General features: G+C 40.8%; 1 protein-coding gene across 6 annotated transcripts in view; it reads left to right on the top strand.

Moving 5' to 3' along the window:
• The window catches only part of DYM (dymeclin), a 208459-nt gene that overhangs the window by 32067 nt on the left and 160676 nt on the right, over window positions 1–15716 (top strand). For all 6 annotated transcript variants that reach the window (XM_057378441.1, XM_057378440.1, XM_057378438.1 and 3 more), the window contains 2 exons: window positions 9891–10016; window positions 12426–12568. In XM_057378441.1, the coding sequence (XP_057234424.1) occupies window positions 9891–10016; window positions 12426–12568 (269 nt within the window). The remainder of the gene's footprint in view (window positions 1–9890; window positions 10017–12425; window positions 12569–15716) is intronic.

The raw sequence follows: 15716 nt of genomic DNA, 5'->3' as shown, positions 1-15716 counted from the left end.
AGTTCATGTCTGTCTTTAGCTGGAATGAATCAATAGAATTGCAAAGCTAGTATGTAAATTTTGAGAAGGAATAGATTGAGTGGAATACATTCAGATATTCAGGAAATATTCAAACTTGTAATGATTTCTGTGTCAGGACTTAGGATCCCCTCCTCGAGAACAGACAGCTTTGGCAGCTTACAGTGACACTGTAACAGAGTGTGTGGCTGTAAAGCTGCTATTAGAGATGAGTTTTTATTGTGACAGACCTTTAAAATCTCCATGCTGAGSTGGTCTTCCAAGTATAATTCAGAATAGCAAAGATTTTGTTAGGAGCATTCAATAGCCTTAACAGTGATTGTGACAATTGGTATGTCCCTTGAGTTCTGTAGATGAARTTTGGTGAAGGAGTGGATACAGCTGGCAACTGCTGTCTGAATATATTGCCTGTCTGCACCCCAGTTTAAGCTTCTATTTTTCTCCTTCACTGAAACAGTAACATTCTTTTTAAAACATGGAAAGCCATCTCCATGTTCAGAATGCAGGAACAGGGGGTACCTATGCAACTGTCTTGCACTCCTTGCTTTTGAACTTATTTTCARTGTCATTCCAGGTACTTGGGATATCTGTGTGTGAAATTTGCAGGCAGGTACGTAGTTGGAGAGGAGCCCTGAGATGGTTTTGGTGTATCTCGCGGGTGACAAGTTGGACATTCCCCAACCATGTCCACTGGGACCCAGAAACGCCCCATGCCCTGGGCCACTCTCCCAGCGTGGGCAGCAGGGGAGGGGGGGATTGTGCCCCTCTGCCCCGCTCAGGTGAGACCCCACCTGCAGAGCTGCCCCAGCCCTGGGCAACAACAGCACAGGGACCTGGAGCTGCTGCAGCCAGGCCAGAGGAGGGCACGGAGATGCTGCCAGGGCTGGAGCCCCTCTGCTCTGGAGCCAGGCTGGGAGAGCTGGGGGTGCTCACCTGGACAAGAGAAGGCTCCAGGGAGAGCTCAGAGCCCCTTTTGGGGCCTAAAGGGGCTCCAGGAGAGCTGGACAGGGACTGGGGACAAGGGCTGCAGGGACAGGACACAGGGAATGGCTTGGCAGTGGCAGAGGGCAGGGATGGATGGGATATTGGGAAGGAATTGGTGTCTGGGAGGGTGGGGAGGCCCTGGCACAGGGTGCCCAGAGCAGCTGTGGCTGCCCCTGGATCCCTGGCAGTGTCCAAGGCCAGGCTGGACATTGGGGCTGGGAACAGCCTGGGACAGTGGGAGGTGTCCCTGCCATAGCAGGGGTGGCACTGGATGAGCTTTWAAGTTGCCACCCAAACCCATTCTATGATTCTAAGTGTGAGAGTTTAGGCTTGGCAGGGACACTGAATTTAGGAATGTTCTAGTCTTTTTCTGAGTAGGGCAGAGGTTCTCACCTCTGAAATTATCAGCCTTRGCAGAATAAGCTCATTTTTGTGTACAAGACAACCCGCAGCATACTTGGAAATTGCAGGTAGACTGTCTTTCTCAGAATTAATAAGAAAGGTGTGGGATGGGAAAGAAGAAAAATGTCAAGTCTCTGTCCCTTTTAATGAAACATAATGGTTGTTTTTTGTTGGGAAAGACTGCAGAGCCTTTCTGGGAGGCAAAGCATTACTGAGAGTATCTCAGTTTTTAAAGAAAATCTTTCACAAAGTTAGTTTTTATTGGAAAAGTCAAATGTATGGTAAGGCATTAAAAGGTTGCAGTAGGGAGTCTGGGACTCTGCAACATTGTGGTGTTGTGTCTCAGAGTTATTAAAAATATCTTGAATTACTTTTTGAAAAACAGGCTGTGCTGCATTGCACAAAATGCCAGGGATAAAGGTTTCAGGTTTAATTTTATAGAAAATACAGTATTATTGCTTTTCAACAATTAGACTTGTGCAGTCCCTTATAACACTTGTGTTACCRTTTGTTGATGGTTGATTTATGGTTCCCTTGGGTGTGCTACAGATACTCTGATTTTTCTTTGGTTTTGCTAGTGTTAGCACTCAAGAGTGTATACTAATGATTCGAACTGCATAGTCGGCAGAAAGATACAATGTTAGTATTTAATTGTATGACTTTTATGTAGAAACTATTGCTAACATTTTGTTGCAGGATGGAGCTCCCAAAGCTTTAAATTATAAAGGCTTCTTTCAGCAGCTTGTTAAGAGCTGATATCCATAGCCGAACATCTGGTTGTTATCAGTGCGTTTTCACTTCATTAAAAACTATAAATGCATGTGGGGGAAAAATGTAATACTGTGATCTAGTTACATCACCCCTAAGTGGCACCCTGTGGTGCCAATACAAGTTAGTTGATATTTCTATTACATTCCATTATTTTCTTTAGTTATTGTTGTTTTAGGGGTCAGTTTTAGTTGTTTGCAAAYTTAAATGTTGACAATGTTTTGACTCATTTAGGGATGCTTGCTGCATTTTGTGGGAGCTTAAAAGTCAAATGTAGGAGGAARAAAGGCAATAAAATTGATTATAAAGCTGTACAGAATCACTGCAGTGTAGGRAAGGTGTCTGTACAGATGATGAGAAATGTTCAGGTTTTTTTTCTTGCCAGTTGTGAGCAGCAAAGAGATTAAGAAATGTTTTCTGTTCTAGTTTAGGAGTGTCGTATTTTAATTATTTTTGTTACTTTCAAAAGAAAAGGTTAGAATGGTGGTTTTTTAAAAGAGTATGCTCAAGGAATTTTTATCAAGATTTTCGTACCTCCATTATTTGGAAAGCTATGTGACTTTTGCATTTTTGGCAAGTTTGTCTGATTAACAAAGGCAAACTTCCATCTGTTGGAACTGAGGTTGAAGGTAGTGAAAACACCCAAACTGAGAGAGATTTGTGTTGCTTTGCTTTGAAGTGCCTTGAAGTTTAAGACTATTGTGCACTGTTTAGGAGGGCTCTGAGTCATATAAAGGGAGTTTTATTTGCTGCTGCACCTTGGTGTGGTGCAGCAAATAAGACTTATTTATGTATTGGGAAGATTTTCTTAATTGCTCATACCCTTCCACTGTCCCAGGCTACCCTCATACCCTATTTGTGATGATGTGTGATGTTTTGAGTGTCTAAAGATCCTGAGTAGAACCTCTATCGGTATCACATATTCTTACTCTGTTCTAGTTTAGTTTTTATTTTAGACTTAGATCAATAYTTCTCTGTGACCTATTTGATCATTAGGTGAGCTTTAACTTGTAATAAACTTCCTCACCCCAGACCATAGTATCAGAGGTCTGTACAGTTTTTTGAACCTTGTGCTGTGTATCAAATTCCTAATAATCTGCTCTCTGATACAGTTTTCAGCCCTGTTTTCACAAAAGATGATGGGTGTTGAAAAACATCTGGTTGCAGGTATTTGGGTCTTGACAGCAAAGACACATACTATGGTGCAGGTCTGCCTTTCACTTAGGCTGCAYGACTGAAATGCAGAAGGTGATTCCTGTGGTCTGGCTCTGTGTAGAACTCTTTCTAATGTAGCTGTTTGATCACCTGGGCCATCTTCTCTGTGGCTGCCTCTTTTTCTGAGGATTSGAAACTACACCTGGGAGTCACTACAGCTGTCCATTTCTATGGGAATTTGGGCTCCTCTCTTGTGTTCTGTTGTTTGAAAAGTAATGTCTTTTAATTAGTTTTAGTGGATATTGCTAACAAGACTTGGTGTTATGAAAAATAAATACAGAATAAACAGTTTTTCTGTGCAACATTTAGAAGTCCAGAACTACTTCTGGTATTTTTAATCTGTAGAGGCAAGAACTAAATGGTTCAGTGAGGTGAAAATGTACACAATCACATAGTCTCAGATGGTTTAGGAGCAGGCCTGGGAATAAAGGCTCTTGAGTCCAGCTGTCATGTTAATCCTTTAGGTACTGTCTTTAATATTGTTGATGCTGCCAGGGCTGGAGGCCCTCTGCTCTGGAGCCAGGCTGGGAGAGCTGGGGGTGCTCACCTGGACAAGAGAAGGCTCCAGGGAGAGCTCAGAGCCCCTTTTGGGGCCTAAAGGAGCTCCAGAAGAGCTGGTCAGGGATTGGGGACAAGGGCTGCAGGGACAGGACAGAGGGAATGGCTTGGCAGTGCCAGAGGGCAGGGATGGATGGGATATTGGGAAGGAATTGSTGGCTGGGAGGGTGGGGAGGCCCTGGCACAGGGTGCCCAGAGCAGCTGTGGCTGCCCCTGGATCCCTGGCAGTGTCCAAGGCCAGGCTGGACATTGGGGCTGGGAGCAGCCTGGGACAGTGGAAGGTGTCCCTGACCATGACAGAATGAGATGATTATTAAGGTCCTTGCAATCCAAACCATTCTGGGATTTTTTGTTTTCTCACCCTATTCTTCTCTCTGTTGAGAATACCCAGTGTGGGRGCAATGCAGTACGAAATGTCAGAGTTGGTGTTTGCTGAATGCCCCCTTGGGACCTCTCCCAAATGTTTGGAGTCAGCTGCAATGAGTGTAGAGCATTATCAGCTGCCACAGTGCGTATGTGCCATAGTGAGTGTAAAATTAGGAATGATTCCAAGAGGAAAGATTATGTTCTCTTTGAGTTGTTGTACTTGTATCCTGAGACTGATAGCCAGATATTGTACTTGCTTTTCAGTTTTCAAAACTGATCCTATTCTCTGTGGTGACTCCTCTTTCACCTTTCTGGTGGGCCCTCAGGAARCAGGGAAATGAAACCTGGTTCCTGTATGATTTGAGACTTTTTGTATGAATCAGCCCTTTTGGCAACTCTCCTAAATTAGAAAATGGGTTACCTTTTAACCTTTTAATACTTGGAGTAGACAGCTCTGGCTGGGTGAAAGTTCAGGAAAATATTTGAACAGGGAGGGGGCTTGGTCTAGGGGTGGGAGTTGAAATTCAGAGTTTGGTTTCTGACTGTTCAGGCTGTTTGCTCTATAGGTGTGAAATCATTTATGAGCTCTCAGCCTCTGTGTGTTGATATAGAAGTAGCTGCATTTCACTGAGTAATTAAAAGTGTTTGCAACAGCATGTGCCTTCAGAGTGTTAATTGGAGTTCCTAGCTGAGATTTTCCTCTATGGTGCCTCTGTGCTTCACCTTGATTCTTCTGTCACAGACCTCTCTCTCACTGGCAGGGAACAAAGCTGAATGATTGGGAGCACAGAAAGCACTTGTGAGCAGTGCTTGGCCTTGGCAAGAAGCCAGCAGCAGCAGGATGGTGACGCATAGGTAGATTGTTGAAGTTCTTGGTAGGTGATGCTGATAGGAGGTCATCCACATGGCTTTGAATGGATAAAGCAGATGCTGGGGTACTGGGAGGTATGTTTTTACCGGATCATAGTTCTTGGTCTGTGTGGGGCAATTCCATCATTTGGTAACAGTGTTTAGGCTAAGGCTGAATGGATCTTGGAGTGATCTGGTTTAGTGGAGGGCATTCCTGTCCATGTCAGGGAGTGGTACTGAATGAGCTTTAAGATCCCTTCTAACATAACCAGTCTAGGATTTGATGATTCTAATTTACAAGTTTGACACCAAATTTAAYAAATAAAATAAATATATGGAAATGTGTTTCTTGGTGGAAGACCAGAAGAGAAGTGATAYTCTCTCCAGTCCATATCCTGGAAGAATTAGCTACTGYGCTAATTTCTTCTGAAGCAGTACCACTCTAAGTCTGATTGCAGTGCTACTTTAAAGCTGTTTTGCCAGGGCTATAGARTCTYAGGGGAGCCCAAGATCTCTGTTACCTACCTGACAAAGCAGATAAAGGTGGACCATGTTGCTGATTTAGAATTTGTTTCCTGGGGGTTGTGGGCTCTCCATCCCTGGCAGTGTCCAAAGYCAGTTGGAYGGGGCTTGGAGCAACCTGAGATAGTGGAATRTGTCCCTGCCCATGGCAGGGGGTGGAACTGGATGGGTTTTAAGGTCCCTCTCAAGCCAAACCATCCTGGGATTCTAATTTTTGTCATTTGATTTCATGAGTTGTTATCTAAAGATTACTATAATTCAAACATGTASTTGGTTGTTTAATTTAAAAGTTTTCATTGAAGTGGTCTGGCATAATTTGCTTTTGGAAGGAATCCACTGATGTATCCGTTTTCCTTTGAAATTTAGACAATAAACACATGTTAAATACATGTACACATTCGTTACACTGATCTCAGGAAATCTTGCGTTTTGGAGCTCTTCATTCTATGAAGAATCCATAATTTAACATAATCTCAGATATGATATTATGTGTCTTTTCTTCAGAGAGTRCAAGTTCGTGTTTAAGATTTGTTGCCAGAAATCACTTTTAACTTGGGTGTCACATGCAAGAACCTGCACCTGCTCCATCTGGTCTGAGGATGTCTCTGTGTAAGAGGTGTGATACTAGGAGGACAGCTACCTGTGATAAGTGGAGAACACAAATGCAGGAGAGAAATTATTGCCATTGATTTCTAGACTTCAAGCTGTCTCAGATTCTTTCCTTGTGAAAGATGCATGTSTTCAGAGACAAATAGCATCTCCTAACTTGTCTACCTCATATGGGAATATATCTCCCTGTGGAGAGACAAAGATGAAAAAGCTTGATAATAACTAAAGAGCCCCCAAAACAGAAAATCAAAAAGGAGAAAAATAAAAGACCTTGGCATGTTGCAGTACCTTGCTTTATGAAGTCCACTTATGCAGAACAGGAGCTCTGTCTGACAGATTTATTAATTGTTTTGAGAAGGAAAAAAAATCCCACAGAAGCTCAAAACARCATGCAGTTTTTCTGGCTTTTTGAAATAAGTAGCTACATAATTTTGACATGTAATTGATACATGAGTTCATTATTTCTAGTTTCCTCCTTATCTGCAAGCAAACAGTTTTCAGGGGAAGTTGGAGATCAGCATAAATTCCATGTAGAGTCATTTAAATGACCAATAGCTTTGAATAAAATAAAAAAAAAAATCAAAACCAAGACCCCCTATTCTACAGTCTCTCAATATAAATAAACAGTATTTTCTTTGAAGTTAAAAGAGGTTCCTGATAGAAAGACCCTTTAGAAATGCTTGAGTTTCAGAAAACTGTACATTTGACCCTTGCTGGAGAAAATAATTTTGCTCTGAAGCTTTATCCTTGTGCTGATAAATTAAGGGTGGCTGGAGCTGAAGGATTTCCCCAGGTATCAGGACCCTGGTTGTGTTTATGTCAGAGCAGATTTAATTTGAACAGATTCTACACATTTGAGTGGAGTGTTTCTACAGTTAAATGTGCGCTGTCTGGGTTTTGAATGGAGAGAAAATGATAATAACTAACTGAGTGGGACTGCTTGAATTTACTTTTCTGCTTGTTTCTTTTGCAAAGTTACATTAAGGATATTGAAAGCAGATTTTTTCCCTATGAAATGTACTTAATATCTTACAGTAAACTCTTTGTTTTTTATGCTGATTCTTACGAAAACAGAAAAGAAATTTTTTAAGTTTCTTCAAATTTGCTATTCCACTTGTATGGGTTATCATAAAAATAAATGAATGAATGATTGAAATGGAGAAAAAGTATAATAGAGCCTAAAATTTGTTTCCTCTCTGCATCGTGACTCAGTGCCTGTTGTAGTAAGGCATGAAGTTATTACCTTTTTCATTCATCACCTTGGGGTAGAAGACATTGTTCTTGTATTCTTAGCCTTTGTCATAATGATAAGTTTCTGAATTTTTATTTTTACTATCAAAAAAGTGTTTTTCCAAACAGTTGTTTTTATTTAGATAGAAAAACAGTTTGTTTGTTTTTTTTGCTGGTGGCTGAACCTTTGGTAATTTTTATATATGTATATATATTATGTGTGTATATATATATATATATATATGTCCTCTTTGCTTTGCTTGGGATGCATGTGGGTGATGGATTGCACAGCACCCTGGTTTGGGGAGGGAACAGACACTCTGCCTAATACAGCCTTGCTTCTCGCTGAGATGAATTTGCAGTGGAACCAGATCAGAGTGTAACCTCTGGCCTGATCTAATTATCAGCATTTATACTGGAGAACTTCCTCAGGAGTGGGCAAAAAGTCAGGTAACTCGTAGAAAGTAAAAATAATTCAAAAGGACATAATGATTTTCAGAGACAATATTACTTAGGCAGTATGTCTGTTCCTGTCCCATAACTTCAAAAGCTTGGGGTTCGAATAGGGGTTCAAATCAAGCAAGGGAAAATAAAAAACAGTGAGTTTGCACAGGCTTCACTTTTAAAAACGTTTTTTTGTCAGACATGGTGCAGTTCTGTGGATTGTGATCCAGGAAATTGTGATTCCAGTTTGCTGTTGGCTTTGAGTAAATAGCTGCACTCTCTGCACAGAAACTCTGTCCTGGAGCTGCTGCAGAAAAGCTTAACTTAAGCTGTCTGTGCATAGTGATGCATGGAATTCTTCTTTTCACGCTTCAGAGTAATGCATGTTATTTACAATATATCTGGCAGTGCACTTGAGAATATAAAGGTATTTGAATGTGTTAAAAATGAGACTGATTTCTTTTAAGTAAAATCCTGTTTGTTTCAATGAGGACCACACCAGCTTTGATCCTGAGACTAGTGARAATCTAGTCTTTTCTGGTGTTAACATTTTCGTTTCATGAAATTACATTCTAATTTTCAAGTCATCATTGTTTGAAATAACACTTAGTTTTGTGCTTATTCCTGTTGTTACTGTTGAGAATAAAATTTTTGGAAGGTGAAATTGCAACAAAGAAGAATTTAGCATCACTCATTAAACAACGTTGATGCTGATTTGTTCTTTGGCGTTTTGATTTTAAAAAAACATCTTAAAGAAAGATTCTGTTAAATATTTGCATTTGACAATAATAGATTTTGAAGTTCCAGTCGGTCCCAGGTCAACAAACCTTGGGAATTGTTGCAGGGAAACTGTTGTAAGTTAACAATACTGGATTGTGAAGCTACTGTGGAAGTTAAATAGTGACAGTGGAAGAAACATGAAAAGAACTCACGGTAACAATAACAATACTTAATAACAATGTTTCTAATGARCTACAGGACGGTGCTGTCGCACCAAATGAAATACCTCCTTTTGGAGGACGTAAAAATGGTCTTTGACTGAAAGCAAGAATGGTACTTGCTCATGTCCAAGTTACTTCATTGTGTTTTAAAAGGTTTCTTGTCTGCAATTTGTTACTGATTAAGGAGGCAAATGCCTCCTGTTACTCCCAATTTTTCTCTCCCTTCTAAAAACAAGATCTGTGACAAAGTCATTATAAGCAGAGGTGAGAACAGAAAGCACAAGATATTTTTAATAGTATGCCTGTCATCCACTCTGCTGCACAGCCTTTCCTAATCATCTTGAGCTAAATGAACTTTGCTGAACTGTCTGGTGTCAGTACTTCAGCATTGCAGCTCATTCCTTGTGATTGTAGTATCTTGAAACTTTCTACTTCCCTGTTACTTCAAAAATACAATTTAAAACTGAACAATGTATGTGATATCCTGATACATAATCCTGATATCCTAATACTGAGATTTTGTATGCTTGAACTGGTGTTTGTATATTACATTCCTCTCATAGGGATCCACTTTTTTTTCTGACAGCCGCAGCTGTGTTGGGCTAGCTGGACATTCATTCCCTCACTTAGCATGATTGTTTTGTGACAATTTTGTTTAATGGTACAAAGGACACCCTTCTGAGAGATACTTAATATTTTTAGGARGAAGTATAGTCTACTGCAACTTGAATGCTATGAGCAATACCTCATTTTACCTTGTTTTGTCCTTTGGCATATGAAAAAAGCTTATTTTTTTTAAGAAAAACAACACATTTTTGGTATGAAATGATTTTAGATTTCTTCAGTTTGCTGTTTACATGTTCCCTATTGAAACTCTCTGTGCTGCAGTGTACAAATTCAGGTGAAGCTACCAAATGTTCTTGGAAATCAGCTTGTAAACAGCTCAGTAGATTAATCTCTGTAATTTTTCCCTTTTTCCTGCAGAGATATTACATACAGCATTTCTTTGGAAGCCGTGACAACTCTCATTGTGTTCCTCTCCTGCCAATTATTCCACAAAGAAATTCTGCGAGAGAGCATCATCCACAAATACCTGATGCATGGTCGATGGTATGTCCTGCTCTGGGGTGCTGCCTAAGGGCAAAGCGAATGCTGGTGGTCACTTGTTTAGGTTGTTTGTACCTGAAAACAGAAGGCAGCAAAATTTTATATAGTAGTAGAAAACTACAGCTCAAAAGAAAGGAGAACATAAAAGTAAGCATCAATAAAGATTCATGGTCGGTTTCAGGTGTAAATCTCACAGCCCAGACTTCAGTAAAACTATTTTGGAAWTAATTTTTATAATTTGAGGGTAAATTTCATTAACTTAAAACAGTATTTGCTTTTCTTATTTTTTTTGATTCAGTGATGAGACTTGTAGCACTGCAGCCTAGAGAACCCAGGTCCCTCAGAAATGCTAGAGTTTTCTTGCCATCCAGATAAGTAGCAGTTCTTGGAAGGATCAAAACATGTGCTATGCCAAGCTGAAGGGAACACTTAGCAGGTGGCAAGTTTGGTTGCATGAGTAATAGCACTTGTTCTGGCAAGCTAGTGGTTGTGTTCAAGTGCTTTGTCATGGTGGCTTACATGCCCTTTAGTCAGGCTCCCATTCATCCTCTTTCAAYTTCAAGTTCCATGTGGGCAGATTTTTCATAAATGTATTTATTGTCTGGTTTCCTGAAGTTTYTACTAGATGTGGGAGACAGATACTGCCCTGACATGCAGGGAACGAAGGGAGACTCACCTTGGAGCACAGGGCAGACTTCAGCCTGGAGCATCAGCAGGATAAGAGCCAGAGCCTCAGGATGTGTAGGGTGTCTGGTGCTTCAGTCTCTGAACTGAAGGAATTGAGGATTTGGGAGAAAATGGGGAACGTCTGGGGGAAGAGTTAGTATGTGGTCTTAAGAAGTCTGATTTAGGCATTGGTGGTGCTTGTCCTCTGGAGGGAGTAGTGGGAAATTTGGTGTCTGGGGGTCTAGAGCAATGCTGGGAGGWGTACTGGTGTGATGTCCCACCCCTAAGGAGAAGAGAACAGGATTTATAGATGCTCATGATCAAAAAGAATGAGGATCTGCAAAGTTTTATTAACAAAGTACACACTTGGCATGGAAATTGTTGTGTTTGTCCCTGATATCCCAGTGTGAGCACAGTGGGGTTTGGATAAAGGGGTGAGGTGAAAAGGGAGAAAGAGAGGAGTTGGATCAGAGAAGGAGAGAGAGAAAGGAAGGAAGAAAGAGAGAGAGTATTGGATCACAGAGGGAGAGAGAGAAAGGAAGGAAGAGAGAGAGAGAGACCCCCAGTCCTTGCTCCAGTGTCAATCCAGCTGTTGGGATGTCCTGGTTCCTGGGCCCTGGGCTTTGGGGGCACCTTTTAATTCTTCCCCTCCCTGAGAGAAGTTTGTCACTTCTTGTGCACATCAATTCTCATGCACAGTCAGTTCTTTCAGTCCTTTCTGGAAATGGGTTGGGGGCTTTGGGGTCTTGTTTCCCCCTACAGTCCATGACCCTTCTCAGTTTCATCCCCACACCTGCATTGAACAGGGCTGTGCATTGCTCCAGGAGCCACAGGCAGGAGGTTTGTCCCAGAAAAGTGCTGCCTCTCCTCCCTGCAGCCCCTTCTCCAGCACATCCTGGTCTTTCTCATCAGTTTCTACCAACATTGGCTGTTACTCCCAAAAAATCCTTGGTTGGCTCCCCAGCTGTYCGTCCAGCTGTTGGCATTTGGGACATGAACATTAGCACCTCACCTTCTGGGCTTCTGTAGATGGTTAGAGGGTTCATCCTAACATAGGTCCTGTCTTTTCAGCTCTAAATCAGGTGGGAATAGGAATCAGCTGTTTGCTTCTGTGGAAATCCTACTCCATTTTGAAAATACTGTGACCTTTTAGTTAAACCCAACTAATTCTATGGGCATTTATCAAATTCCCATCATGTCAGGTCAATTGTTATAMTGGTCTTTGCAAATTCATAGAATCATAGAATCCTTAAGGTGTGAAAATGTGTTTAAGATTGKTTCTGAGCTGCACACGTAGACAAAAATATTGGGCATGTAGAGAAATGCTGCTGTTACCTGTTCCGTGTAACCAAAGCATGGAGTAAAAGCTGAACAAATACAATGTTTCTTTCAATTGTTTCATTCCATTGCATTAATATTCTTCCACTTTTGTCTTGAGGTAAGTGAATACAATGATTGTGCAAACTAAATGGTCTATTTAAAAGTAGTATTWAAAAARAAAACAAAAAAGAAAAGGCAGTTTCCATTATCCCGCACCAGAAAATGCTCCTGCAGACCCCAGCTGAAGTCTGAGCAGCTTTGCATGGTCAAGTCCTTGGTGTTCTTTCCATTTCCAGTCTGGTCAGYGCTGGGAGAGTTACTGACTATATTTAATGCCAGACACCAGCCTTTGCACCCTACCTGTCTTAGTTGTTCCAATTTTTGTGTGCTGTGAGTCAACTAAAGCTGTTTTTCTTTTCTTTCCAGTCTCGCATACACCAGCAGACTTGTGAAAACTTTGCTGTATAATTTCATTAGACAAGAGAGAAGCCCTCCTCCAGGGACCCATGTTTTTCAGCAGCAAACAGATGGAGGAGGACTGCTCTATGGAATTGCATCTGGGGTGGCAAGTGAGTCTGATTTTCTATAAATTGTACTTCAGACCCTATGAAATACTGCCTTCTGTGTGCCCTCTCTTGCAGACACACCTGTGGCCTATTACTTTTTCAGCAAGTGATACCAGTGTAGAAAAGCTGTCTGCAGRCCTGCTTGGATTGGCCTGTATGGCCTATCTTGAGATGTGTTACAATTTGAAGCAATTATACCTGTAGGACAGCAGATGGTAAAAGTATCACCTAGTCCCTGGGTTTTTTTACTGACACCTTAAAAAGCCCTTGACCAACCAAGTAGTGCCCTGTTTGATGAATCWCATACTTCAAGTTACTTAAAATGTTGTAAGAAATAGATTTGTGTATGTGTTYTATTCTTTACAGTTACTCAGTGACTATGGTGACCTGCTCTGCRGCTCTGCTTGAGCAAAGGGTTGCGCTAGGTGGTCTCAAGGGTCCCTCCCACAAGGGTTCTTTGATGTAAGGGAGCAACCTTGATAGGAACTTTTCTAACATATTGTAGCAATTGCCTTTCCCAGTAAGCTGACTAATGTTTTTTCCTGATTAGTATGACTAGATTCTGACCTTTCCTGGGTGGACTGCTTGCTGTAGAGAAGTACTGTCTGAAGAATAGCAAAGACTTGATGCCATTTGTTGTTCAGGAAAAGGTTTCTCATTTTTGTTGTACTATATGCTCTGTTTTGGTTGGTGCCTGCTCCCTTCCCCACACCAGATGTGTTTTACTGGTATATAAAAATCTGTCCTAGAGGTTTTTTCTTTTCCACCAAATAAGAATAAAACATAATACAGTGCTAAACGCAAAGGTAGATGTTATTTTCTTTCTCCACAATAAACTAGAGAACCTTGCAAGTCAGTTGCTGTTAAAACCGATACTATTTATTTAGCTCTTTTGTGAAATCCATTCACTGGCAGTCTCCTGAGGGAATATTGAAGTTCATGCCGCAAGGGGTCTGCCAGAATTTGCAGTCGGTGGCAGTGCCCGCGTCTCTCCTCACGGCGGCAGTAAAAGCGCACAGCTGCTGCACACATCTCCTTCTGCGCTCCGGGTTACACCCTCTAGGGCCTCGCCTGGGTTGTGTCCCGAATGTAAATTCGGCACAAAGTAGTTGCTTGGTTTGCAATTCACTTACACAACGCCAAATTAATTAAATCGTTCCTTACAGTGTTTTATTTGAGAGTCTCATCAGGTATATTCTTTTCTTTCATTTCAATTGCAAGAGAAAATTGATCTTAATATGTTTTTCTAAAGCAGTTTTCAGTATCTGGTTTGTAGTTTTGCAGTTCTTACTGCATGTTTTGATATCTGTTATTACCTGAACAATGGTTGTTTATTATGTTATTGTTAGCTCTGATCTCACCTGTGTCTTTCTGCCTCAATTCTGCCACAGGCAAAACACCTCTTCCCCTCTTCTGGTTACTTGACTGTTTTGTAAATCTGTCCATATTGCCACCACTCCAACCTCCCTCTGTAACACTTCTCACATCTTATTCCCCATAACTTTTTACTTGTTGTAGATCAGGTTTCCACTTCTTAATGCAAACTCTTAAGGTTTCAGCCTACATCTGTTCTTGTCTTTTCCTACACTCCCACCTCCTTCACTCCTCTTGAACCATTCCCTTAGCAACTACCTTGGCATACGCCTACGCTTGTTTTCTTGCTTCTTTCATGAGTACCTGAAGTGCCATCTCTTTGCCCAGCAAATTAAGTGTCTTCATTTAAAGCTCTAAGAAGGCAAGCCTTTTWAAAGAGCTTTCTAATTTCCTGCCTGCGAGAGGGAAAAAAAGAAGTACCACATCCTGTTAGAAAATAGGAATGTTTTTTCTAACCATGCCCAGACAGTTGATTGAATTTTTTTTTTTTAATTATTTGCCTGTATATGATGTTGGACTGTACGTGAAACATGGACACAGTAGCATTRTGGAGTAAATGGCACATTTGCCCATCTTATCTCTGAATTCACTCATATCAAGGCAATCGTTTGGTTCCTCTAAAATCAGGTATGTGGATAGAGTACAGCACAAATTAAAATGCAGCAACATGACTTGAAAACCTGCTAGGGAACAGAAGCAACTTTTGAGCAATGAACAGCTGTGGAAAACTTCAATGGGATTTCTGTATTGTATTGCTTTTGCATGTTTTGTAATCTTTGCATGATAAAGATTAGAGGAAGAATGGAAGAACTGAAAATTCACTTTTGTGTTGTTCAGTGCCTTTTATATACCACGTAGTGCTTAAATATAATAGTCTAAATATAATCTGCCTAGGATGAAAGGAGATAGGAGTCTGGTTTAAACAAATAATTTTGAATATGAAATTTTGAAGCCTGAAATAATTACTATACTTGCTAATTATTTAACTTGATRCTACAGTCACCTACATAACCATGTATGCTGTTAAGCCTATTTTGTAGTTGCTTGCAGAGCATCATGAGATCAACAAACTCTTACAAGCACCGTATTTTAGATCCACCCTCCTTTTCCTTCCTTGTGATTCAGCAGGAGTGATAATTATGCACAATATGAGCAGAATTTCACCCTTTCCCACAGTTAACCTTCTCCTGCTTCTCATCCTTCGTAGCCTGTTTTTCTTCCTCTCTTGAACTTCCTTAGCTCTGAAACCACRCAGCCAACATCCTCACACCTATTTCTTCTGGTTTGGCCTCTGAATCCAAGTTACTTTGGTGCAAGGACCTTTCTCTATCCTGGATATAAAATACCTGGATTGGATTGTCCTGCCAATTCTGCTATGCTCCAATAATTAAAGAAACAATGGTGGTWTTTTGAAGGAGGGGAAAAATAATGGTATTTATTTTTGTAACTTCATAAAGGAGATTTTTCTCTACTGAGTCAAYGTTGCTTTGTCTTTGCGGTCTTTCAGTAGGTGTGCAAAGTAATTGTAAAGTGCTGCTGGATCTGGGGCAGTGTTGTGAAGCATAAATGACATCAATATGCATGGCAGTAGAATGTAGATATTAGAAACCCATTGGAAACAAGAAATTAATTATTCTTGGTTCACAGAACACATTGAACCAACTTATCACCAAACCCACATTTTTTTATTGGCTCTATGTGCCTTCTTCTTTTGTTCTTGAGGTTTATTAAATTTGCCGTTTCATAGTCTGCAGTCAACTAAGTTGAGAAAACTTTT

This window comes from Malurus melanocephalus, unplaced genomic scaffold (genome assembly GCF_030028575.1).
Source record: "Malurus melanocephalus ecotype Western Australia unplaced genomic scaffold, MMel_1.1 scaffold_359, whole genome shotgun sequence".
In the NCBI taxonomy this organism is placed as follows: Eukaryota; Metazoa; Chordata; class Aves; order Passeriformes; family Maluridae; genus Malurus; species Malurus melanocephalus.
Note: the sequence above shows the minus strand (reverse complement) of the source record. Positions and strands in the feature narration are given on the sequence as shown.